The 25,585-nt window shown below is 43.8% G+C and overlaps 2 protein-coding genes across 7 annotated transcripts in view; one reads left to right on the top strand and one right to left on the bottom strand.

Moving 5' to 3' along the window:
- The window catches only part of Rprd1a (regulation of nuclear pre-mRNA domain containing 1A), a 43,323-nt gene extending 30,486 nt beyond the window's left edge, over positions 1 to 12,837 (top strand). Inside the window, exons 7-8 of one of the 4 annotated variants that reach the window (XR_002385674.2) lie at positions 9,463 to 9,663; positions 12,168 to 12,837. Coding sequence is in view for 2 of the 4 variants with exons in the window: in XM_013124452.3 (XP_012979906.1) it covers positions 9,463 to 9,612 (150 nt within the window). In the remaining 2 variants the exon portion in view is untranslated. Of the gene's footprint in view, positions 1 to 9,462 lie in introns of all 4 variants that reach the window. The other 3 variants (XR_002385669.2, XM_013124452.3, XM_005065328.4) reach the window with 3 other exon arrangements.
- A 4,168-nt stretch (positions 12,838 to 17,005) lies between these two features.
- On the bottom strand, positions 17,006 to 25,040 carry CUNH18orf21 (chromosome unknown C18orf21 homolog). 3 transcript variants are annotated; one of them, XM_040757949.1, is made up of 5 exons: positions 24,702 to 25,001; positions 24,592 to 24,614; positions 23,007 to 23,206; positions 19,312 to 19,511; positions 17,006 to 17,672 (listed from the first exon to the last, which is right to left on the bottom strand). In XM_040757949.1, the coding sequence occupies exons 1-5, from the start codon at positions 24,776 to 24,778 to the stop codon at positions 17,519 to 17,521; spliced, it is 654 nt and encodes a 217-aa protein (XP_040613883.1). In that variant the 5' UTR covers positions 24,779 to 25,001; the 3' UTR covers positions 17,006 to 17,518. The 3 variants fall into 3 exon arrangements, with proteins under 3 accessions (XP_040613883.1, XP_040613884.1, XP_040613882.1); XM_040757950.1 differs by lacking the exon at positions 19,312 to 19,511 and having other exon boundaries at positions 24,702 to 25,040; XM_040757948.1 differs by lacking the exons at positions 24,592 to 24,614; positions 24,702 to 25,001 and adding an exon at positions 23,700 to 24,579.
- Positions 25,041 to 25,585: the final 545 nt, after the last annotated feature.

Raw genomic sequence — 25,585 nt, 5'->3', positions numbered from 1 at the left:
TTGCCTAGCATGCAGGAGGCCTTGGGATTGGTCAGTGGGTAAGATAGCGGTGTGTGGGGAGAAAATGGTTCCAGTGAGAGTAACTATTGGAAATGCCCTAGCTAGTTAGTGTCCATCACAAGACGCTGGTGCTTTACCCGTGAACAGGATACAGTTGGAAAAATGTTTAGAAAGAGCTGGCGAGGTGGCTGAGTGGGTCGGGTGCTTGCTGCCAAGCCTGATGACCTGGTGGAAAGGAGAGAATTGCAAATTTTCCTCTGGTCTCCAGAAGTGAATCTACACAATACTGCATAGAAAATACTTAGCCAAAAATGTGTATGAAACAAAGAATCAGCAGTAAAGATACTTACTTCCACTCCTGACCTGAGTTTGATCCACAGAACCTATGTTGAGGAAGGCAAGAGTCAATTCCTTCAAGTTATCGTATGACCTCTGTACTCATGCCTGGTACACGCATGCCCCTTTCTGGATGGGTGGTTGTGTGGGTGGGTGTGTGGTTGGGTGGCTGGCTAGATGGTTAGACTGGAAGTGCAGCTTAGTTGGTAGACTGTTTGCTGGCATGCATGAAGCCTTGAGTTTGATCCCCAACATGACAGTGATGCGCATCTGTAATCCCAGCCCTGGGTAGGCAGAGACAGGAGGACCAGAAGCTCCAGGTCATGCTGAGCTACATATTGACTTGGAGGCCAGCCTGAGCTTTATGAGACCATTCTGGTATGGAGTGCCAACATTTGTGGTACACAGGAGTGCATTTTTGGGGGAAGGGTCTTATATTACAGTTTTCTTTACCACTTGGCTTTTAAGTCCTTTAGTATTTAAGGTATAAAATTTGTATGCTCATAATAAGTAAATTACAAAATCTAGATAACGTAGTTTAAACATTTCCCCTTGCAGCTAAAGAAGAGTAAAGTTTAACAGGGAGAAGGTCAGGTTTGGAAGGATTTAACTTTTAGTGGATTAAATGTTTCTATGTGCTGATTTTGATGGCCATGCCAATTCTCAGTTTGTCAAAGAGAAGATGTGTAGAAATCATTTCTTGATTCTCTTTGAATCCATGAAACCTTGCATTTGTATTACTGGAATTTCTTTGTTGCTGAAGCTCATCCAGTTCAGGTTCATATCAACCCTATTTTCCTGTGGTGCGGTTTATAGTATCAGCAGCTGAAAGTAAGTATAAAGGGGCCAGATTTGCCACTCTGAGTGTTGGCTTTCTGTCTTTCACAAGTGTCAGCACTTGAATCACTCTGCAGAGCCTGCTCTTCCAAACTGAAATGGGGATTGTAGGATGCAGACTTGAGAGGAGCGGGAAGCTATCTGATTTTCTGTAGTGAAGTCAGCTTGTGGAGAAGTGGGGCGTGGGCACCTTGAGGTTTGGTGGTAGAACTAGGATGACACTGACAATGACAGTGATTGACAGTGCAGTTTCCTTCTGTAAACAGAAGCGTGTTTTGTCTTTAGCCATAGGGTTTTACAGTCTGGTTCTAGTGGACAACCAAAGGTGATAGCCATATAATAATTCACGGGGAGGTATCCCACGGCTGACTGAGATAAAGCTTGAACCACTTAAACAGTAATGATTACACATTTAAGGCCACCCTAATGGTGTTGAGAGTAATATATATAATTTCATAGATAGAATTTGGTCAGGCTTACTGACCTATAGTCTCTGTAGAACAGCCCAAAAATCTCATGTTTCAGGTCATGATGAGGAGACCTAACTGCTGGGGAACAAAGTTCTGTTCCCTTCAGGAAGTATCTGTGAGTCTTGTTCCAGCATAAGGTAATATGCATGGGAGTCTGTAGGAGTAAGCAGAATTCACATATTGTAATGCAGAACTAAGGAGAAGCTGTGATAGAAATTCAATGTAATTCTAAAAATAGCAGTGCATTTAATTTTTCTGGAGACAGACAGACAGACAGACAGACAGACACACACACACACACACTTTCCAAGCAACATCAGAAGCATTTTATCAAATAATTAGGGAAAGGACATAAGTAGTTTTTGTTATTGCCAACCTTTTTGAAAAATACATGAATGCATACACCTTTGCTTACACAGTAAATTGCTTAGAGCTGCCTCTGAAAACTCACCCAAGATTAATTAACTTGACCCCTGCTTAAGATTTGCTATTTAGTAGGAATATCAAGTAAGGGAAAGCTGTGATCAAATGAAGCTATTAGGCAGGTGATGTAGCTAGGATGGTGTTGAGCTTAACTAGTAAACATGGGATACTATATTAACAACATGAGTAAACTGTCCACAGTTTGTCTGGAGCCAGGACACAAAAGGAAGTATAACAGTGCCCTAGAGTAGAGCACCAGGAGAGAGAGCTGGAGACTGGAGAAGGCATGTGTGGGCACTTTATGGGAAGAGAAGAGTTTGGTTTATTTCCATGGGCAATACTATTAGCGTTAGGTTTTTGTTCTACACTTAACATTTCCTTCAACTTTTAATAGTGACTTCCCATGAGATTAACATAGTACTTCACACCCAAGTGTGATTGCTTCAGTGTTACATAGTTTCAACATCACCTTAACAAAAGCAAAGCACACTAATCACTAAAAGGCAAAGCAAGCATCAGAACCAAACATAGCCTGTGACCAGGAGTTTGATGAATGATCGCTATGCGAAGGGTTCTAACGGGCAAAGCAGACACCGGTGGGCGGGCAGGCAGTGTAAGAGGTGAAAACGCCCCAAAGGAAACATGATAGAAGAAAAGTTTGCTATAGTTCTTTCAGCGGGCGCCTAGCTTGGCAGAAGACAGCATGGGTAATTGGGAGCTTGTGAGAGGCTGGTGAGGATTTCCTAAACAGAGTAGGAAATGAACAGGAAGATAAAATGAAACCCATATTATTGCATCAAAGGACTGAGACAGTCTTGTTTTGTTCCTGGAATACTGAAAGAAGCAGAAGAAATGTGAAGCCACATAATGATTTCCAGAATTGAGTAGAGTGGTAGAAACCAAATTCCTGGTCTAGGGAAACTAGAATGTCATGCAAATTAAGAAAACAAAATGCTGTCAAAAACCTAGGCAAATCCTACCCACATCACAGAACACCAGAGATAACTTTAAACCAGAGGGGGAAACACCTGCAGTGCAAGGAAGAATTGCAGTGGACTTAGCAGCGTTGTGCGGGCAAGTCAGGAAAGCTATGGTAACAAGTGCTGAAAAACCACTAGCCAGGGGCTTTGTCAAAAGACATTTGAAAGCAAGGAAAACAGTTTGCTTTTAGAGGTGATGGAATGATGGGATTAGTGACAAGGATGTGGGGAAGGTTGGGTTTAGTGTTGATGTAAGTGGAATCTGTATGACTGATTATAAGGACATTTTTATGCAGAAATAGCCATTTCACAATTATCTCTGTTATCTATGGAGGATACAACAGAGATGTAGTAAAGATGATTATACAAAAATTTTATTCCAAACATGAGCCCAGACTTCCCTTCTGGCATCCATGTTAAAGTCTGAATCAAGATTCCATAAGACATCCCATTTAGATGTCATACTATATGACAGAAATGCGCTAAGGGAGAGGCTAGCACATGTCAGCTTCAGTTAGTCGTCAGTATGTGTAGAAGTAGGTCATTTCTTTAAGTTGCCTCTTGCTTTTGAGGTTGCCTGGTTGCTGAAGAAGCGTGACTGCTGTATGCTGCCTGTCAGCTCCTGGTATACCAGCACCTGTAGACTGAGCTTTCTAGAGCACGAGGCACCATTTCTGGGTGAACTGGCCCCTGGCCACCTTTGTTATTCTTTTTCCTGTTACTTAATATCTGTACTACTGAAAAAGCCAAAGGTATTTAATGACAGGCTTATTGGTTCAAGTCACAGTTGTCTCCTTGGATCTTGAATTGGAGGCCATGACTGCTTATCCCTTTTTAGTGATCCTGTAGGTGATTTTCAGTTTGATGAACATTCATGATATCCATCAAAATAATTCCAGGATTCAAGAAACAGGTTGGCATAGTGGGCAAGCCTAAGGGCTGAACCAGTTTGTATAGGTTTGAGCCTTCCTTTTCCCCATTTTTCTGGTGACTTTGAGTGAAGGTTCTTAATGGCTGTGAACACTCCTCATCAGGCTGTGACTTAGTTTCATCATCTGTAACATGTAGTCTCCACCTTAGAGATTAAAGAGACTGTTTAGAATGACTGGCAGTTTTGGTTTGTGTTAGAGTGTGCTAGTAATGTCTTGAATTCATAGAATTTAAGTGATCAGATATCAGTTTAATGTATACATAGAAACTTAAAGAGATGGAACTGCTTGGATATTTATATAGACGCAACTTCTGAAATTCTGTGGAAATACTATTCCAGTTTATCCATTTTTAACAATGCTAGGATGCCACTGTGCTCAGAGTATGGATGTTGGTGTTGGCTATGGCCTATCTAGTAATGTGTAGAGAACCCTGGAGAGAGCTTAGCAAAGGGGAGGGACTTACCTAAGCCTGTTATCATAAAGTTCTTAAGCTGCTTCGGACAAGTCCTAAGACCAGCTACAGGAAGCAATCTTGGGGGTTCCTGGTTTGGTGAAGTACTCTTTATGACACAGCAGAGGGTCCAAAGAAGTGCATGGGGTTTTAATAGGTCAGTCCTTCTCATTGTTGAGACTTTTTGACATCTGCATCTGGGGGATGGAGTGGAAATTCTCCACCTTTTGTTTTTGTTTTTTTTTTTAACATGTGTTTTATATAGTTAGATTTTGAGACCAGATATCACTAGTTCAGGCCAGCTTCATTTTACAGACCTGCCTCATTGCTCCCAAGTTCTGAAAGCAGAGGCATATCCAGTTCTCTTCTGGGTTTTTTGTTTGTTTTGTCACAATTGTGTATGAAGACGGAGGGCAGGAGTAGGAGCCTCTTCAAGAAAAAAATTGAATAAATGTAAAAGTTTAAAAACATTTAAATCAGCCTGGCAGTGGTGGCGTATACCTTTAATCCCAGTGTTGGGAGGCAGAGGCAGGCAGATTTCTGAGTTTGAGGCCAGCCTGGTCTACAGATTGAGTTCCAGGACAGCCAGAGATACAGAAAATCCCTGTCTTGAACAGCAACAACAAAACCCTTTAAATCATTAGGAGTTTTAGAACAACTATATGAGGCCTAAAATACCTAAAATAACATCTTTATTTCCCTCTTAAGATAGGGTCTTCAGAACTCTGTAGCTCAGGCTGGCCTGGTTCTCACTGATAGACTAGGCTAGTTTTGAACGCCCCTTTGCCCTGCCTTCCTAGGGCTAGGATTATAGTGTGCATGACCCAGTCTGGAAAATTTAGTCTTCTAGGTCAGTGGTTCTCAACCTGGGGATCAGCTATGAAGTAGCAATGAAAATAATTTTATGGTTGGGGTCACCACATCAAGGGGAACTGTATTAAAGGGTGTAACTACTAGTTTCAAGTTAATTCAGATGCTACTGCAGAATCACAATTACATAGCACTTCATGATTTGAAAGTTGAAGGTTATTTAAGCATCATGGATCTGTAAAAGAGATGCCCTTATTTTCTAAAGAAAGCACAGGCAATCAGAAATAGCCCTTGATCAAGGTCATGCAGGCAGAAGATTAAGGAGGCAGCAGTCTCTTGGCTTCATGATGCAATGCTCTGCTTGTTACCATAAGAAAGGTTGACTCTGGAAAACTGTTCTCCCAGTACAAATATGAAGCTTAGAAACAGCCCTGTAGTATTTAGTGTAACAACAGTACAGATATGGATGGAGCTTAGAAACGGCCCTGTATTAGTGTAACAACAGTGCAGATACGGATGGAGCTTAGAAACGGCCCTGCAGTGTTTAGTGTAACAACAGTGCAGATACGGATGGAGCTTAGAAACAGCCTGCAGTGTTAGGGTTAAACGAATGAGCTTTGAAAGGTGAGCACCTCACATGGGAGGTCAGCTGAGGCTGGGGTGAGAGTGCTGGTGGCGGTGTTTGATGGAATCATGCAAGGGGCGGGTGGCTCCCCACCACCACCTTTGCAGCTGGGCTTGAGCCGAGGCCTTCACGATAGAAGCTGTCTAAACCCGAACCCTACCTCAGTGCTAAAGCATGGCAGCGTGAAGGCTCCTGCTGTCCAAGGATGGCCAGAGACATTTTCTAGACCGGGAAATAGCTCTATAACAGTTACTCCGCCCTCAGCTCTGTTTGAGATGCGGACTATAGCTCTGTCTGTTCTGGAGCTCTCCATAGACCAGGCTGGCCCCAAACTCAGATTCTCCTGCCTCTGCCTGTTTGCTGGGATTAAAGGTGTGTGCCACCCCTGGTTTATGGGTAAGGTTTTAAGGCTGGAAGACGTGGGTTGAATCAGTGCAAGTGAGCTTTCTCTGAGAGGGGGCCTGAGGGGACTGCAAGCTTAAAGGCTGCGGGACGAGACCGGAAGTGAACGGAGACGAGTCGGCTCGGGAGGGAAACGCGCTCCTTTGTGACTGAGCAGACTGGGGAGACCGAGAGACCAAGGTCAGGCGTAGTTCTCGTCGTATGACGCCTGAGGAGATCTGAGAACTGTGTGAAACAAACTGGTCATGCTAGTAGGTAGAGGGTTATTTTCAGTTTTGATTAAAGATTTAAATGCACAGGGTTACAAAACCCCAGAATGTCAAATGCAAAAATGTCAGCGTTTTCACACACAGATCTTATTTGGAACATATTCGCTAGTCTATAGTGTTATGTTGTACTCTTTTTTTTTTTAAGATTTTATTTATTTACTATACATATAGTATTCTGCCTGCATGTATGTTTGCAGGCCCAAAGAGGGCACCAGGTCTCATTATAGATGGTTGTGAGCCACCATGTGGCTGCTGGGAATTGAACTCAGGACCTTTGGAAGAGCAGTCAGTGCTCTTAACCTCTGAGCCATCTCTCCAGCCCTACTAAGATTTTTGTCTGTCTGTCTATCGATCTGAGACAGTGTTCTTACTTTGTTACTCTGGCTAGCCTAGAACTCACTGTGCATACCAGGTTGGTCTTGAATTCACAGAGATTACCTGCTACCACTTCCTGGGTGCAGGGACTAAATGTGCCGCTATACCTGGCTGTACTTCAATATTTAAAACTGGCTACCTGCCAGGGGGTAGTGGTTCACACCTGTAATCCCAGCACTTGAGGCAGCGGACAGGCACAGGTGGATCTTTGTGAGTGCTCTACAAAGCAAGTTCCAGGATAGACTCCAACGCTACTGAGAAACCCTGTCTCAGAAAACCAAAAACACTAGCCAGCCAAACAAACAAACAAACAAAAAACTCAAGCAAGTTACCCAATAAGTAAAATAGGATAAAGTGAAAAGAGTAGAGTTTGTAGAGAAAAGGATTCAAATTGTTTTTCTTTGGTTAAGGTCATTCTGGGGGTTGTAGCCTAGGCTACTCAGTGAAATTATCTCAGAAGCGGTTAGGCGTTCTGTTTATTGTACTTCTCTCTTTCAGATATGATGTTTTACCCGTTACTGATGAGTGAACCCAGGACTTTGCACATGCTAGGCAAACACTCTACCGCTGAGGTATACCCTCAATACTCTCAAATTGATCTATAAGAGTAGAGTTAGAAAGAAATCTATTTCCCTACTTCTAGATGTTTTGTGTAGCATGGTGACATGCTCCTTTGGTATTGTAAGACTGCCCCTGGCGAGTAAGGACTTAGTCCTTGAGACTGTAGGGCCCTTGAAATGTTTGTTAGTGCAACCTGGTGTCATAATTGTTTGGAAAGGTTAGGATGTTGATACCTCTCGTGTTTGTGACTTTACAGCTAATGTGCCCAGTTCTCTTAGAACCTTCCTATCCTCATTTCCTTAGAACTGTGGGTTATAGTAATCTGACAATCTCTCTGCCCTTCCAGGTAGTTCTGCTTCTACAAAAGAGGCTTAGAAGTACCAAGACTGCTCCCTGGTTGATACTATTTTAGGCATCAGAAATATAGGGAAGTGGCTCATAATTCTGGCTGCTAGCATCATTTGGGAGGCTTTTATACAATTCATATGGTCTGGACCCTTTGCAGATACTCTCAGATACTGACGTGTAGTGGGGCCAGTAGTTCTCTTTTAAAAGTCAGGGGGCATACACCTTTTAATCCCAGCACTTGGGAGCCAGAGGCAGGCGGATTTGTGAGTTCCAGGCCAGCCTGATCTACAAAGTGAATTCCAGCATAGCCAGGGCTGATACATAACAAAACCTTGTCTTGGAAAAAAAAAAAAAAAAGCCGGGCGTTGGTGGCGCACGCCTTTAATCCCAGCACTCGGGAGGCAGAGGCAGGCGGGTCTCTGTGAGTTCGAGGCCAGCCTGGTCTACAAGAGCTAGTTCCAGGACAGCCTCCAAAGCCACAGAGAAACCCTGTCTCGAAAAACCAAAAAAAAAAAAAAACCAAAAAAAAAAAAAACAAAAAACAAAACAAAAACAAAAAAAGAAAAGTCAGGGGGGTTTTCTTTAGAAATCCCTAAGGAGATGGGTGTGCAGCCTGCACTGAGATACACTGAAGAAGGGTTCTGCATCCCCCTGTGGTCTCCTCTCTGTTGGCTAAAAGAATGTGGAATCCCTCTCCTGGGGGGGAAGGATTTAACTGAAGATCTCAAGCATTCATTCAGCGTGAGAAATACCTTCTACAGACAGTGGGCTCTTTCTGCTAAACCACAGATGATTTTGATTGACTTCTGGTCTATCATTCTTTGGGGTACTGGTTGCCAGCCTTTTTAAACCTGTTTTGTGCTTTTGGTGCCCATTTGGTAACTGTGTAACCCATTTGAAGTTAAGTGTTTTGAAATAAATAGAAGGAAATGCATACCATTACACATGTAAGTTGCATTCAACTGGGCTATCAGAATTTCAAAGTGTGTATAATAATGTATCATTTATTGTAATAGTGGGGACATAGTCATGACCTTAATTTTAAAGCAGAAATAAATGGAAACAGTAAGAAAAAATGCCAGGGGCTAGGATTGTGGCTCTGTTGGTAGAGCGCTTGCCTAGTGTACACAGAACCCCAGTTCTGTCTCCAGCACCCCATAAACTGGGTATGGTCCTGCATGACTGTCATCCCAGCACTCAGGAGGTAGAGGCAGCAGACTCAGATGCAAGGTTAAGGCTGGATCAAGGCCAGCTTTGGGTACATGAAACCACCTCAAACTCACCATCACTGACAGAACTATAATGCATTATGAAGCAGCTAGTTTGTATTGAAGACAAAGTTCCAGTTACTGATAACGTTGTAATGGTTTATTGCCAGCAGTCACAAAAAGGACTGAAATTTCAGTTTATGAAAACATACATATTTTTAATACAAAGTATGTTTCATTATGATGTTTTCATGCATGGATAGAATATACGTTTATTCAACCCCTCTAGTCCTTATGTAGCTCTTTTGGCTAAAACTCACAGCGGGATGATCTTTTATTTGGCATTAACTGAATAATACATTCTCTGCAGGGAACCAGTAGAAGACTAGATGGCCTTTTCAACATGAAACTAACAAGAGTGGTTTGTTGTTGCAGGAATATAAGCGCAAGTTAGCCAGAGTTTCCCTGGTTCGCAAAGAACTCAGAGCCCGGATCCAGAGCCTGCCAGACTTATCTCGATTGCCCAATGTCACTGGCAGTCACATGCACCTGCCCTTTGCTGGGGACATCTACAGTGAAGATTGACGGCCAGTCTCCTCCAAGGCCAGGACTTTGCCAGACATGGAGACAGGTTAGGTGAATATCCTGTAGAGTTATTTTTGTACATTGTTGAGAGAACGGTACTAACTCAAGAAGTAACAAGGAATTATAAAATGGTTTAAATGTTGCTTTGTTTACTATTTTATTAGTGAGTTAACATGATAGTTAAAACAAGTGATTTCTGTGTATTAATGAGCTTAAAATTGTGATTATTTTCAAAAGATCTTTTTGTAAGTTTTGTGTTTCGATCCAAGGCCATGTGAAAATTCCATGTTTCTATTCATGTATTTTCAATTGTTTTTCTTATTTTTTTCAGTTATCTAATCACTGTACACTATCTAATTCCTAATGAGAAGAACCGATCAAGAGCTGATGTGAAACTGTATTATGGTATCGTTAGGACTTGATTATAGCAGAGACTTAAATGTTGCAACCTCACCATTACCGTTCTTACCACCCAAACATTGGCTCTGTGTGTCCTCATGCCTTTGAGTTTTTCATTCCCTAGAGGTCAGTAACTTAACAATAGACACGGACGCCATGTGGAGGGTCAAATTAAAACCTATAGAGCGTTTCCCTGTAGCACTACAGTAATTCCATCCCAAATGCCAATTCAGAAGAAAAGTCCTGTTAAGTAGACTCCCTTGATTACCCTGTAGAACTAAGTGCATCTACTGCCTTGAGAATGTTGTAAGTTTGACACCCTACCCAGAGGCCGAGTACAGCTGACTGCTTCTGTCAGGCCAGGCATCCTATATCATTGGTTCCTTTAACAAACACCAGCCGTGGGGAGTAAAGGGAACGGCAGACAGTGACAAGCTTATTCCCTTGTGCATATAACATAAAATAGCACTTGGCTTGAGTAGCTCAAGAACTCAGTATACATAATGTTCAGTTAAGTAGCCTGGAACATTTTATTTCCTCAAAGTTTTTGAATAACTATATATTTGGGAATTAAGCAATGCTATACTACAGGGTAGATCTGGTGAATTTTATACTTGTATGTTTACAGATGTAAATACAAATCAAATGTCCCTTTACTCGATCCTGGTGTATTAGAGCAATGCATGCTCTGTCCAGCACCCTTTTAAGTTACAGTGTGAACCTGCAGGTTTGTATTTGATAGTGACGGGGTTATTTTTTCTCCTTCATTGCTTTGCAATTCTCATTGTAATCGAAATCAACTAGTTAGTTAATAGAACACCTTTGCAATTTCACAGGCCAATTATATATCGCTACTTTGAATGGCTATTCTGTTTCTTTCTCAGTATTAGAAATTACAGTTGAAATGAGTTATATGTGAAAGAATGGCAGGTGATTTATCTTTAATAACAGTAGATTGGGAAACAGTGCTCCTAACAATCTGACCTCTCCAAAACAGTTCCATGTATAGCATCATCCGCCCCTGCATGTGCTGTCTCCCAGGGCTTTAGACAGCTTTTGGGAGTTAGGACACATTTCCTCAGAGAACCATAGCAGGTTTTCTGTGTACCGCTGAAGCTCAGCTGCGGGCCGAAACCACAGATGTACTTAACTAGTACTGTGGCTGAGGAGTGGCTCGTGGCACATCTGAGCAGCATTTGTCTGTCACAGGAAGGGGTCTGAGCAGCAGCCAGACCCTCCCCTGACAGTGGGGTGTCTGCCAGGACTGCTGTCTTCTCCCTAGGTGTAGGGATGGAGGCAAGGACTCAGCCAAGGCGGGTGGACAGATGCACACTATACACCCTGCTTGTGCCTGTTTTCAGAGTATGCCAAGTAAGTTAGTTTTTGTTGTTGTTGTTTTGAAAGCAAACGTTTTGTGTGTTAACTTATTTTCAGTATCTTGAACTTATTTATGATTGCTGACATGGTGATTTATCCATCTAAAATAGATACTTTTTTCCCATTTAAAGCTAATTTATAAATGGTGTACTCTTGGGAAGATATAAAATCTTTTAGAAGTTTGCTGAAATATTTTCACCATGAAGACAGACTTAGATACTCTTTTGATGCCAGTATCTGATCTAAATATTTATGATAAAATGTGTTATTTTTTTAAGGAACTTGATGCGATCTGTGATAAATGCTAGTACTCAAAATCCAAATTCCCCAAACCTCAGTTGTTAGTTACCTCACTAACTGAATACAAACTACAGTCTGTTCTAGAAGTAAGTCTTCCAGCCTTACAGTAGTTAACATGGTAAGCCTTAGGAGATAGTCTAAGTGGGGTGTGGTGGTGCACGCCTCTATCTCAGTACTTAGGAGGCAGAAATAGGATCTCTGTGAATTTGAGGCCAGCCTGTTCTCCAGAGTTTTATGGAGTGAGATTCATGCTGTTAGTTTCATGGTGAGACCCTGCTTTAAAAGAGAAAAAAGAAACTGGCTTAGGTGAGGGTTATAAAATACCGAACTCTAAATCATGCACATTTTCTCAACTATGTAACTGAGGCAAATTATGAGTGCGAGAGCAACCTGTTGTGGCCCTCAGGGGAAAGTGCGTCACATTTTCAGCAAGGTTCTGTGCTGTGAATGGACACCATTCCTCTTTTCTCCACAAACAGTGCAGAGAGCTGTCTGCAGTGGCAATTTGAACAGATTTCCCGGTACCCTCCCTCTCTGCTCCTGCTACGCTACAGTAAGTAAAAGAAACACGGGGAGCTGTGCTCTGCGGCCAGCCTTCCCTGAGGAAAACCACCTCTGCAGCTGTGAGACAGCTCTCCACAGCACTCTGAGTCAGGGCTTGTCCATAAGAAATCCCTTAAAGTCAACAAAAGCTAGGATGATCCAGCCATCACGATTTTCAGAGTTTAAAGAATGTTTTCTGTCACTGTCTGAGCAGTGTCACCACCGTGTGTGTTCATGTTTGACTGGTCCGAGAAGTCTGGAGAGGAGGACAATTTCTGGGAAGCAGGAGGCCTTCCTGAATTCCCACCCTGGTCGACCACAAAGATCTGCTTTACTGGCCGGTTACTCCTGAAGATGAGCCGTGCTTCCCAGGTGTGCTCTCCAGAGCTGTTAGCAGTGTGAATCCAGCTCTGTGTACAGAAAGGGAGCCCTGTGTCTCTTAGTGGATTTGTGTGCACAGAGCTCTTGTTGCCACCCACAGTGTCTGAGGTGGCAGGCAGGAGCATACACACGGGAAGAGCGTTCTCCCTGTCTTTTACAAACCCTTTCTTTAGCTGTGTCTGCTGACAGTGTAAGATCTCAATAAAGTTTTATGTTCTTTGTAAAGAGTTTTTGTGTGTGCTTTCTTTCTGTGCGTTCAGTTCATTGGATAAAGGACTGAGGGGAGAGGAGGGACTTGGCCGAGTCATGGCAGTGTCAGTGAAGCAGGAACTACAAAAAGAGGCTTCTGTGCTTGTCCAGACGTGTGGGACTGTCAGTGTCACCCTGACATTCATTAAACTGCAGGTGGCTGAGCACCAGATTCTTATCTCAGCCATTTGAGCAGGAACTGGGCAGTAGCTTAGTGGGTAAGGACCTGAGTTTGATTCCCCAGCGTCTGCATACAAATCAGGGCATGGCCACAGGTGCCAGCACCGGGGGTGGGAGGCAGGCCGAGAGGTCCTGGGGACTCCGTGGCCAGCTAGGATAGCCAGCATAGCTTCAGGGTTAGTGATGCGGAGCAACAGAGGAAGAAATCCAACGTCCTATTCTAGCCTTGGCTTGGGCACGTATACTGTGCACGCACACTAAAATATTTAAGCAATTATGGGTAATGATGAAGTACAGGTTTTACAGTTCGTTACATAGTTAGTCCCTGGGAGAGGGGGCAAAAGAATAGGCATTTGTTACATGCCCAGCATTGGCTCAGTACTTGCAGGTGGACAGATCAATCCATACCTGAAGCTTCCTGGAGTATAGGCTTCTTTGTGGCAGGCACCCTGATTTAACTTTTGTGGTGCTAGGGAATCAGTCAGGGCCCTGGAGAACAGGCAAGTGCTGTAGTGCCAGCTAAACCATACCCTAGTTCCCATGCTTTGGATTTCAAGTAAAATTGGGAAATACTAGAAATCTGTATTGGCTAGAGTAGTTCAGTTGTATAGTGCTTGTAAATAAACCTAAGGCTTTGGTTAGATCTCAGACATCACACACACACACACACACACACACACACACACACACACACACACACACACACACACACACACACACACACACACGAGGTAAAAGAACAAAGTGTTCATGTGAAAACTTTTTAGGATTCATTTAAGAGGTGCATGTCCCTAACACTGGACATTGTGACCCTGTAAGCCTGGGTCCAATAAGTTGCATTAAGAACAAGTCCTGGACAAGTGTAATGTTCTAATTTAATATGCCTCTGGCTTAGAATAAAATCCTGAAAATTGTATTATTCTACCCCACTAGCTTCTGGACATTTGAAGACACATGTGCATCTGAGCGCACACCTGCAGGTCAGAGGCTTTGGATGCCCTAGAGCTGAAGTTATAGACAGCGTGAATTGTCTGAAGTTGGCACCCAGAACACAATTCAGGTCCTCTGCAAGACCAGTACACCTTAATTGGTTAGCCATCTCTCCAGCCCCTGAACACTCTATCCTAAGCATCCAGCAGTAATCCTAGTCATTCGCTAAAGTGGGATATGTAACACATTTTACAATTACCAGATTTGAATTCTGTGCATCATGAAAAATACAAAACTGGGATTTTGAATTAATTTAAATAATGTGATCCAGAACCATTAGCTAATCCAGATAAATCTATTCTTTTCAGTTAATTCTGTCTTCCTGTGTGCTGTTGACGATGGAACCCAGTACTCTTTCCCTGACAGTCACTCACTCTTCCACCAAACTATATTAGTTTCTTTGTTAAGAGAAGCTTTTTCCTTGTGAGAAACCGTTCCGCCCGCCTGGTTCTAGACCCGCATCAGTCCCAAATAAACACACAAGACGCTGTATTAATTATGAAGCTGTTGGCCTTGCTTGTTTCTTACTGGCTACCTCTGACTTAAGTAATTACCCCATAATTGTTAATCTAAGTATGTCTCTTACCGGAGAATGGTTCCGGGCTTCCTACCCCCATGGCGTTACATGTCGAACTCTCTTGTGCTTCTCCTTCCCAGAGTCCTCCTGGACTCCTAGTCCCTCCTATCTAGGTTCCCTATAGGCTCAACAGTACTTTATTGACAAATGCACAGGACTTCCCCCAACATTTGTTCAGTGAATAAAACTTTACTTACGGAAATACAATTTGAGAGGGGGGATTTGAGAGTCATACACTAATATATGGCTTTCCCCAAATAATACTGTCATCAGTTGTCTCCTATCGGTGATCTCTTTTTACTGTTGCTTGCTGGCAGTGTCTCACTATACAGTTCATGCTGGCCTTGAACTCACAGTCTTCCTGAGTTCTGGGATTATGGGCAGGCACCACCATGTCCAGCAAAATCTTTCTGGGATTAAGCTATTAATATCATTCACAGTACTGTTTATTGTGTAATTTCACCATATTCACAATACTGCTATAGTATTGTGGTTTTCAGATTTGAGCTGCAGTTAACACTCTTGTCTCTGAGCTGGTAATTGAGTGTAGTAGGGCCTTAGGCGAGCTTCATGATTAGTTCATCGTGCTGCTGTCTATTGGCGTAGATGCCCAAGTTAGCATTCTTACTATGTGAGGTGCTAGTCTGATGTCTTCACTAGCATTAAGGAAGGCCCCCTGCCTCTCTGCTTCCTTTCATGCCCATTGATGGCACAGAACAATTATAGTTGCAGTAAAATTTTAAATCAGTAGCATAAAACAATGCCCTTTCCAGTTATCTGATTCCCCATTATGAACTGATAGGAAGCTAACTTCCAGGAACTGGGTTTAAAGGTTCATTAACATGATTTTTCTCTTAAGCAGCACTTTTAATAATATGGTGCAGTGCTCGAGTTAAGAAACCATTTTTAAGTAGTACACACTTCAAAGCATACCACTTAGAAATGGCTTACAATTTAGGGAAAGTATTTTCATTGTGGTTTTTTTAGATGTATTTACATACTAGTATTTTGCCTGCTTGTATGTATGTGTCCAGGGAGATCAGCGGGCATCTGATCCCTGGAACTGGAGTCCTGGATGGTTGTGAGCCATCATACGAGCTGGCAAGCTTGGTCCTCCCAAGAGCAGTAAGTGCTCTCAGTCACTGCACTCTCCAGGCCCCGTGTGGGTATGCACTCCACTCAGATCAATCGCCAGGCCCCGTGTGGGTATGCACTCCACACTCAGATCGCCAGGTCTGGTGTTATGTGCTTCAACTTACTCCAGCCCTCGTGGAATATTCTTAGCATCTGTATAGTCAGTGAAATAACGGCTTTTTCAAATAAACCAATGCAGTAGGCATGCAATTTTAGTTTTAGAGGTTACTCTCAGTCATATATGAAATATTGACTATTTTTGGCAGTTAATGACTGCTGAATACTCCAATGCTTGTTATGTCATTTCAGGTTTGTAGACATTTGTCAAACATTTGCTTAAAATATTTGATTTTTGCTTTATTTGTTCTATTGGTGCACCTTGTGGATCTAGACAGTATTTATGATACCACATTACACTAGAGATCTTGCTTTTAAAGTTCTGAAAATATTTTTTTGAATATGGGCTTTTTTGTATGCTGCTGAAAGTAATTGTCATTCATATTTTATCTTCACTAAAACTCCCTCTAGCAAGTGTACTTTCATTGGCAAAAGGAAAAATTGAAGCATTTCTTTGGTAATTATTTGCAAGTGTTGGAATTTTTAAAAAAGTCTTCCTAAGACATCCTATCATTATCCTAAAGAGCCAACAAAACTAATGCTCAAAATTTATATTACCCCAAGCTGTTTTGGAACTAGAAAATAATGCACTGAAGAACTCCCCAGTTACCCATTTTGTCTCAACCCATATTCCCCTTCGAAGGACCTGGTGTCATATCTGTCCTTGTCGTGTTCCTCATAAACACACAACAGTGCTTCTGGCAGTACCGTCAGCCATGTGGGGCTGGAACAGAGCGGATTCTTTCTTCACTGTCTGGGTGGAAGGCTTGATGGGTTGCTCACTGTCTTCAGACAGTGCCAATTAGTCTGTAGTGACCAGTAAGGAGGCACATGTTACCTGAGACACACTGCAGAACTCCAGCCCTCAGTCATGAGGGCTCGTGGTGACAGCGTGGGTGCTGCGGACACTCCTGGTCAGCACTGCTGCGATGCTTATACTTGTTGGCCTGATTTAGTTTCTGCTCCACTGGCATGCAAGGCCCTGAGTTCAGTCTCCAGAAGGGTGTGCTTGAAGGGGCAGATACTTATTTTTGCTTTCAGAGTGTGAAAACTGCTCAGAGTTTACTAGTATTGTTATGCATCTGAGAAAATAGACTTGATTCTTTTTCTATATTAGCAATAAAGTTACCAACACTGGAAGAAACCTTCATGAGTGAAGATCTTTATTTCTTTCTGAAATAAATGGCAATAAAAACTGTAAAAACGGAAGTAAATGCTACCATTCAATATCCACTATACCCTTATTGTAAGAACTGTCACAGTTTTTAATGCCTTCATTACATTTACATGTGTGAGTATGTGTGTGAGTATGTGTGGGGGGGGGCACTCATGTGGAGGCCAGAAAACTCCGTGTAGAGTGGGTTCTCCCTGCCCTGTGGGTCCTGGAGATTGAATGTAGTTGTCAGGCATGTGACAGTGACTTTACCCTTGAGCCATCTCTCCAATCTGGTCGTTTGTTTTTCATCTTCACATTCATACAGGGAAGCCCAGTCACTCGATTTAATGAGGCATTTTCTGCATAAGCCCTGAAAGATGCCCAGAAGAGTTTGTTTTTGGATCTAGTCTCCCTGTGCTCAGATACCCAAGTGAAGGCAAAAGCTGTTAACTAACTTGAGTCTCAGAAAGTGCACTAGGCAGCCCTTTCACAGGCTGGTTTCTTCACAGAGAAGATAGGAAGTGCCTGAAGTCCAGCTTTGGGCTCTTCTCAGATGCACTCTGACTAAGCAGCGCTTTTAGTTGAGAGAAGTGTTTCTTTCTTTTGCTCCCGTTCCTTGAGGAGCAAATGGGTGTTGACTGTCCAGATACCGGTGTTCTGAAACGAGAGAACAACTACTGTTAACACATCGCCAAAGACAAAACGTTCTTCTGCGGAAACCACTGCTCCCGGCATCTTCTACTGCCTAGGTCTTGTACCACACTCTGCAGGCACTGGCTGTCCTCGTCGTGGTAATTCTCATTAACAAGAAAACCTCATGGAAGAGCAGATTCTGGCACCATTGAGGAGGTGCCCTGGATGGTTCTAGAAGTGCCTATGATACCTGAAGCAGGTAATGTTATCAAGCTGAATTCTTTTTTTTTTTTTTTTGGTTTTTTTCTTTTCGAGACAGGGTTTCTCTGTGGCTTTGGAGGCTGTCCTGGAACTCGCTTGGTAGTCCAGGCTGGTCTCGAACTCACAGAGATCCGCCTGCCTCTGCCTCCCGAGTGCTGGGATTAAAGGCGTGCGCCACCAACGCCCGGCTTCAAGCTGAATTCTTTATACTTGACTGCAGCATTCATGACAATCCTAAGTGAGAACTTTAAGAACATTGTGTCCTTACAACTGAAGACCACTTCATTCTTCTACAGCGATTCCACCATGTCTCCCCCCTTAGGACAGCAGTGCCACAGGACAGGCACCAGCCTGTTGATCTTTATTCTATGCTTTCAGGTAGTGCTGGGTGCATAGGACACATTCACAAACATCCACAGAATAAGCCGTTCACCATCTAGTATGGGGATCTGAACTCAGGTCTTCATGCTTACAAAGCAAGGACTACCAACTTTATGAACCCTAATGTAACTAAACTGTTGTAAGTACACCAGATTTTCATTTATCTGAATTTGCACAAAAAGTGAAATATCTGTTGAATTCTTACACCAACTGTTGACTAAAATCAACCATATACATAAAACTGGACTTAACATTTTAGCCCAGTATCATAAACTTCAAGTTCAATAGAATTGAAACATTGAACAGAAATAATCCAGTCCTTGCTAGGCTTTGCTTATGCTCAAGACATTGGTCGCATTCAGTTTCTTTTGTAACAAAGTATTCTAAATTCTTCACAGTATGAAACTGCATTTAAATGTAGAACTACCACAGTGACAAAGGACTGAGGAGTCCTCAAATGAAAACTTGGCATCTCTGGCAAATCTATTCAGTTACATTTCAAGAAGAATTTGTAACAAAGGAGAGAGTAACACGTTTGAAACATTGTGTGAGGGCTTCAGTTTGGTGGCACAGCGGACAGGCAGGTGCAGGCTGGGAAGCCACGATCACGGATTGGACCCACGCCAGAGTCGGGGTTAAAGGCTGCACGTTAGCCGGGTTTTCATCAGATCACTGCCCTAGTCCTCACAAAAGGTAACGAGGACAAAAGGTAACCAGGACAGCAGCAGCAGGAAAGAACAGGTAGAAACTGGCAACAGACTATAGTGTAGAAGCTGCTGATCCTCCTGCCATTTTAAGTCAGTTTGCATAGAAGAACATTTTCAGAGCTAAACAGGAGGAAGGGAAAACTTGGTAGTTGGCTTTAGTGGATATATGTCAGGTGCTGGGAGGGGTTCCATAGGAGCCATGTACACTGACTTAAGGAAAAGGAAGACAATGTGCCAAGGCCAGCACCACGGGGTACTCAGGAGTGCATGGTAAGCAGTATTTCATACTTCACAGCAGCTAACAAATAAGGTACCTGATGGTCAAGGAGGGGCTCTTGCCTTTGGAACCCGACACATTATGAGCTGAGTGTGTGGAGCCTGGAGTCTTTCTCTTCGGTGTTTTCAGGTTGGCTTTGTTGGTGGCAGGGGCAGCGTTGTTCTTCAGGGCTGACAGGAAGCTTCTACTCTTGCCATGGTGTTTCACTGTTCTGTTGCATGTTCTACAGGTAACCAGCTACCACAGAAAGAAGTTGGTCCCATGAGTTCTCTGGTAATGTAACTCAACTACAGGTTCCCTCAAGTCCTATGTCAGTATGACAGAGGCTACCCCCTGGGAGCTTGCAGTCTACCAGGAGGAATCAGATAAGACAAAAACACTGGCTAAACGTTTATATTTCAATGCTTTAAAAATCCTACCCAAAAGAACTATAGGCAACTAAGGAATATGGAAAGCAGGAGAGATGGTCTTCTCCAGGGAAGAGCACACCAGTCGACGATCTAATATCTAAATGGCCGGCCCTGAAAACATAGGTACACATAACCTACACAGACTGAGCAGGTTATTATATCTAGGAATATATATATGTACATACACATCTGTGCATGTAATAAACAAGAGGACGTGAATCTGAAAGACAGCAATGAGGGGGAAATGGTGTAATCATATTGTGATATCAAAATTAATTTTTAAAAATATGAGCTGAACTTCCTCAGCTTGAAACTGGTTTGTGTGGGAGCTGGGGAGGTGAAACCAGAGACTAACATTTGGATATACTTTGAAACATCGGTAGAGATTGACCTATTTTCTAGCTGGTATACTTAGTGTTTTTTTTTTTCTCAATAAAACATGGCAAATCCCTGACATTTTAAGTAGTGCCTTCAGATCCATAGTGAGTCTATAAATGTTGGTGTGACTAATAAAACCTTTCAGTTTCCATCATTGCCTCTAGAACTTAGCTCTCTTCATAGGGTTCAGATTTAATATTTATTTTTATATGTATGGATATATATACATACATATCATACGTGTGTGTGTGTGTGTGTGTGTGTGTGTGTGTGTACACCATGTACATGACTGGTCCCCTTGACGAGGCCAGAGGAGGGTTAGGAATGGCTGCTGAGAACCAAACAAGCAGCAAATGCTTTTAGCTGCTGAGCCATCTCTCCAGCCCCAATGGGATGCATTGTTGAGACATGGTCCACTAACCAGAAAGACAGATATAATGTGTACTCACTCATAAGTGGATACCAGGCATAAAGCAAAAGATAGCCAGCCTGTGGTCCACTGCCCCAGAGAAGCTAGAACCCTCTTCCAGAAACAGATGAAGTGGATGCAGAAATCCACAACTAACCAATGGGCCAAGCTCCTGGAGTACAATCAAAGTGAGGGAGGAGCCATAATATGAACAAAGGAATCAGGACCATGATGGGGAAACTCTCAGAGTCAGCTGACCCGAGCTAGTGAGAGATCCCAGACTCAGGTAGACAAACGGGGAACCTGCATAAGACCAAACTAGACTCCCTTAATATAGGTGACAGTGGTGGGACTGGGTCACTGGCAGTGGGTCCAAGAGCTAACCCTAATGCACAAACTGACTTAGTGGAGCCCATTCTGTAGCACAGACACGGGGATGGAGAGCTGCCTTGGTCCTGCCTCTACGAGATGATGGACAGACTTAGTAGACTTCCTAGCGGAGGCCTCACCCTCTCCAAGGAGCAGATGGGAGGTGGTGGGGGGTGGGGAGCGAGAGGAGAGGAGGGAGAACTGGGATTGGAATGTAAAAATAAAAACAAACAGGAGGCTGGAGAGATGGCTCAGAGGTTAAGAGCACTGACTGCTCTTCCAGAGGTCCTGAGTTCAATTCCCAGCAACCATATGGTGGCTCACAACCATCTACAATTCAATCTGGTGCCCTCTTCTGGGGTGTAAACAGAACACTATATATGTAATAAATAAATAAATCTTTAAAAAAACAAACAAACACTCTCCACTTGGTACTTAAATGCCTTTTCTACATAGCTCATTCACAGACCTCAGCCCATGTCTCAGCAGAATGTAAACTAGTTAGGCAAGAGGTATTCAGATTTCAAACACAAACACAGATACAAATGAAGATCAGTGTGGTAGTTTGAATGAGAATGTCCCTATAGGTACACATGCTTGAACACTTGGTATCCAGTTAGTGTAATTGTTTGGGAAGGGTTAGGAGGTAGCTGTGTTACTGGGGGTGCGGGCTTTGAGGTTTGAAAAGACAGTGACTCCCAGTCTCTCTCTGCCTCAAGGTTGTGGATCAAGATGTGAGCCCTCAACTATTCCTTCACTTAGCCACGATGGAGTGTAGCCCTCTGGAACTCTAAGCCTTGTAGGAGTGAACCCCAGAAAGCTATCCACCCATGAGGGCGGAGACATGTAAACTGACACAGGTAGATATAAAAGGAAGTGAAAGAAGAAGGAACCTCCCTTTTCTCCTGGAAGCCAGCCATGCTTCTAACTCCTGGTCAGTGCGTCTCTCTCTCTCTGATAAATAAATATATTGTTTTCCCTTTATAGCCACGATAAAGCCTAATTAAACACTTTCTTTAATAAATTGGTCATGGTGTTTTATCACAGCAATAGAAAAGTAACTATAGCAGTCTACATAAAGGCCTGCTGCCTTAGGTTTTGGGAAAAGGCTACATCCAGATTAAGTCAGCAAAGATCCCCTGCACCTCTCTAGTGACCTCTAACTGAAATACAGTAGAGTAGAAACTTCAAGTAAAACATCATGAGGCTTATCTTCCAATAGGAACGTTTTCCAAGTATGTTGCAGTGGTGTCTTCTAACAATTTCCTGTGGCAGGAGGCTCATAGCTTGAGGGCAGCCTAGGCTACACAGTGGGTTTAAGGTTAGTTTAGGGTACATAGTAGGACCCTGTCTTAGGCCAGACCTAAGCTATGGTAACATCCAGTGCCTACATGTACTTAAGATGATAATGTTCACACAGAATATGCAAGTGTATAGAAAGTGTATCTGATATTGGGGTCCATCTAGAAGCCCTAGGGAATTGTTGTTTTATTCCATTTTATACCTGATACTAAACAGTGGTTGGACAAGTACTACTTGCTGAGTTCATACACAGGAGGAAAATATTGGTGACAGCTAATCCTGTGAGTGATACTGGCAAACACAAGGAATTCTCAGAACTTAATCCTGTGCTCAGCAGTGACATGAGTGCAGGTAAGACTGTCTGCCAATCTTTGGTTTTTAGGCAGTTATCAAAAATAAAAATAGCCGGGCGGTGGTGGCACGCCTTTAATCCCAGCACTGGGGAGGCAGAGGCAGACAGATCTCTGAGTTTGAGACCAGCCTGGTCTACAAGAACTAGTTCCAGGACAGCCTCCAAAGCCACAGAGAAACCCTGCCTCAAAAAACCCAAACAAACAAGCAAAAACACAATAAAAATAGACAAGCCGGTGTGGTGGCCTGCGCCTTTAGCTCCAGCACTGAGGAGGCAGAGGCCAGTCTGATCTACAAAGCAAGTTCTACAACATCCACGGCTACAGAGAAACCCTGTCACTCAATAAATAGGTAAACGTGAACCACCTTGTTGAATTACTATCACAGAAGCAGTACGGGTGTACTCTAGACAGTTCAAATGTCCTACTGGAGCACTCTGCTGGGGCTGGCTTCCAGCCTAAGGGAAAGAAGAAAAACGACGGCACGCTTTACGTCCTAGGGCTGCGAGCTTACCAGCACACTGGCGGAGTCTTTGTACTTTCTCAACAGCTTTGCTTCTTTAAAACTGAGAGTATGATTTCTTGCTTCTCGATTAAGGAGTTTTTGTATCTTGGGTGTCAGTTTGGCCTTGGGTTTGAGGCGCACTCTAGAGTTATCCAGAACCAACAACTGGAAGCAGTATGGACATGTTTCTTGAAAAGTGCCGTTTTCCTCTACAATTACATAAATCAAATTCACAAGTCAGCAAGTTTTGTTACCTCAAACAACTGGCATCATAAGTGGGAAAAAGAAAAATACACTGATGGTATCAGCAGACACAGTCTATTGAAGCAAATTCTAGATATGAAAAATTTATAAAAGCAAACTGGCAATAATATACTTTATAAAACTCCCTAATTCCCTCCTTCAGCAACAGACAGGCCTCTGGCCTTTCCTACTCTGTTCATCTGTTGTTTAGCTACCAATACATTTACCACATTTAAGCTGACGGGTTTCTCTCCCTCCTCTCTCCCTCCCTTCCCCCTCTCCCTTCCTCCCCCCTCCCCTCCTGCAGTTAGTCCAGCCAGTACTTTTTGGGTGTTGTGAACCAGACAACATGCAACATCATAGTTGGGGGGGGGGAGAGGGGCGACACGACTAAGGAAGAGGATCAGAGGTCGGTGTCGGTCACTGTAATTAAAGAAGGGTGACTAGGGAAGACTTCACCAGATGACATTTGCCCAGAGAGATGATAGCGGGCAGTAAGTAGAGTTCCAGGCATGATACGGCATTTAAGGCATCTGGAGAAGGTCTGGAACCATCCAAGTACACTGAGGTTCAGGACAAGCAGATGATGCCTGGGAGATGGCGGAAACGACCATGTGGTCGTGGTGGCTCTGTGGGTCAAGGCACAGATCAGTCCCCAGAAACCCATCTAGCAGGACAGAATCTTCCCCAAAGCTGCTCTGACTTCTAAACGTTCACTCTCTTAGACACACACACACACACACACACACACACAGATGTGTGGGCTAGAGAGATGGATCAGCAGTTAAGAAAGGCGGCTGCTCTTACACAAGACCCAGGTTCGACTCCCAGCACCCACTTTGGAGAGCTCACACTTATTGTAACTCCAGTTCCAGGGGATTCATCACCCTCTTCTGGTCACCAGGCTCTCAAGCGGTACACACATGTAGGCAACATTTATACTTAATAGAATAAAATGTTAAAATAAGAGCTCATCAAGGGACTGGGGAGACGGCTCAGGGGTTAGGAGTATTTGCTGCTCTAGAGGAAGACTCGGGTTTAATTCCCAGCACCCACACGGGGGCTCACAACCGGTTGTAACTTGAGTTCCAGAAGGATCCGACACCCTCTTCTAGCTTCTGCACTAGGCAAAGCACAGAAGCACATTTTAAAGTAAAGACTGATGAATGTGTCAAATGCTAAGGATTAAGGCTAAAGAACTGGGCTTTTCGTGCAGCTGGGAAGCCTAGGGCATCTTTTCTGTTTCGAATGAGACAAGTCGGGCAGCCTTTTCGTTTGGGTCACTGGAGCACTGGGATGGCGCAGAGCCGGGCGACAAGGGCCGAAGTCACCGCAGCCGGCGTTCTCCTACCGTGGGACGAGCTGTAGGTCCAGCTGCAAAAGAGAGCGGGGCGTGAGGCCGGGGACCGAGGCCGCCCTCCCGCACCCCGCCCGCCCGCCCGCCCTCTGTCCCTCTCCTACAGGAGGTAGCGGGCCTGGCCAGGGCAGCTTTCCACCAGGCCGCGAGCCGCCGCTTCAAGGTAGTACTTCTGCCGCATAGCCAGCACTTCCAGCCGCCGAAACGACGCCAAAGAGCTTCGTGCCGGAAGTCGGCTTTCTCAGTGTAACCATCGGGGGCGTCCGCTTTCAAACTCCCTCCGGAAACGCGCGTTCGCGACTCAGAAGTTCCGGACTCTGTCGCGTCTGGAGTCCCTGCCATCTGTCTGGTCACCTTAACATCCACAGCGAAGTTCCTGTATCCGGGATGGGAGCAGGTTCCCGAGCCCAAGGCTCCAACGATCTCACCGACTTCATCCTTGTCTCGCTGCTTCTAACCAGACTTTCTGGGTAACAAGGTTAATCAGTTAACTATCATCCAGGTGTTTTCCTCTCCCAGTTTGCTTGCTTCTTTTTAAAGATGTATTTATCCTGTGTATGAGTGCATGTCTGAATGTATGTTGGTGCATCACTTGCGTGCAGTATCTGGGGAAGTCAGAAGAAGGTATCGATCCCTTGGAACTGGGGTTGCAGATATTTGAGAGCGGCCATGTGGGTGCTGGGAAAGAAACCGGGGTCCCCTGTAAGAACAATCAGTGCTCTTAAATGCTAAGCCACCAGGTGCCCTAAATGGCTGAGCCATCTCTCCAGTCCTAGTTTATTCCACGCACATTTTTTAAAATGAATGCACCTTACTTACATTTATTTATTTTTGAGGCAGTCTTTCTACATAGCTCTGGTTGTCCTGGAACTCACTATGTAGACCAAGCTGGCATCCAAGTCACAGAGATTTGTTTGCCTCCTGCTGGGATTAAAGGCGTGCACCACCACACCAGGCTGGCACACACATTCTTTAGCTGATAAGTATG

Source organism: Mesocricetus auratus, unplaced genomic scaffold (genome assembly GCF_017639785.1).
Source record: "Mesocricetus auratus isolate SY011 unplaced genomic scaffold, BCM_Maur_2.0 Super-Scaffold_100015, whole genome shotgun sequence".
In the NCBI taxonomy this organism is placed as follows: Eukaryota; Metazoa; Chordata; class Mammalia; order Rodentia; family Cricetidae; genus Mesocricetus; species Mesocricetus auratus.
This window is presented reverse-complemented; position numbering and strand designations above follow the sequence as displayed.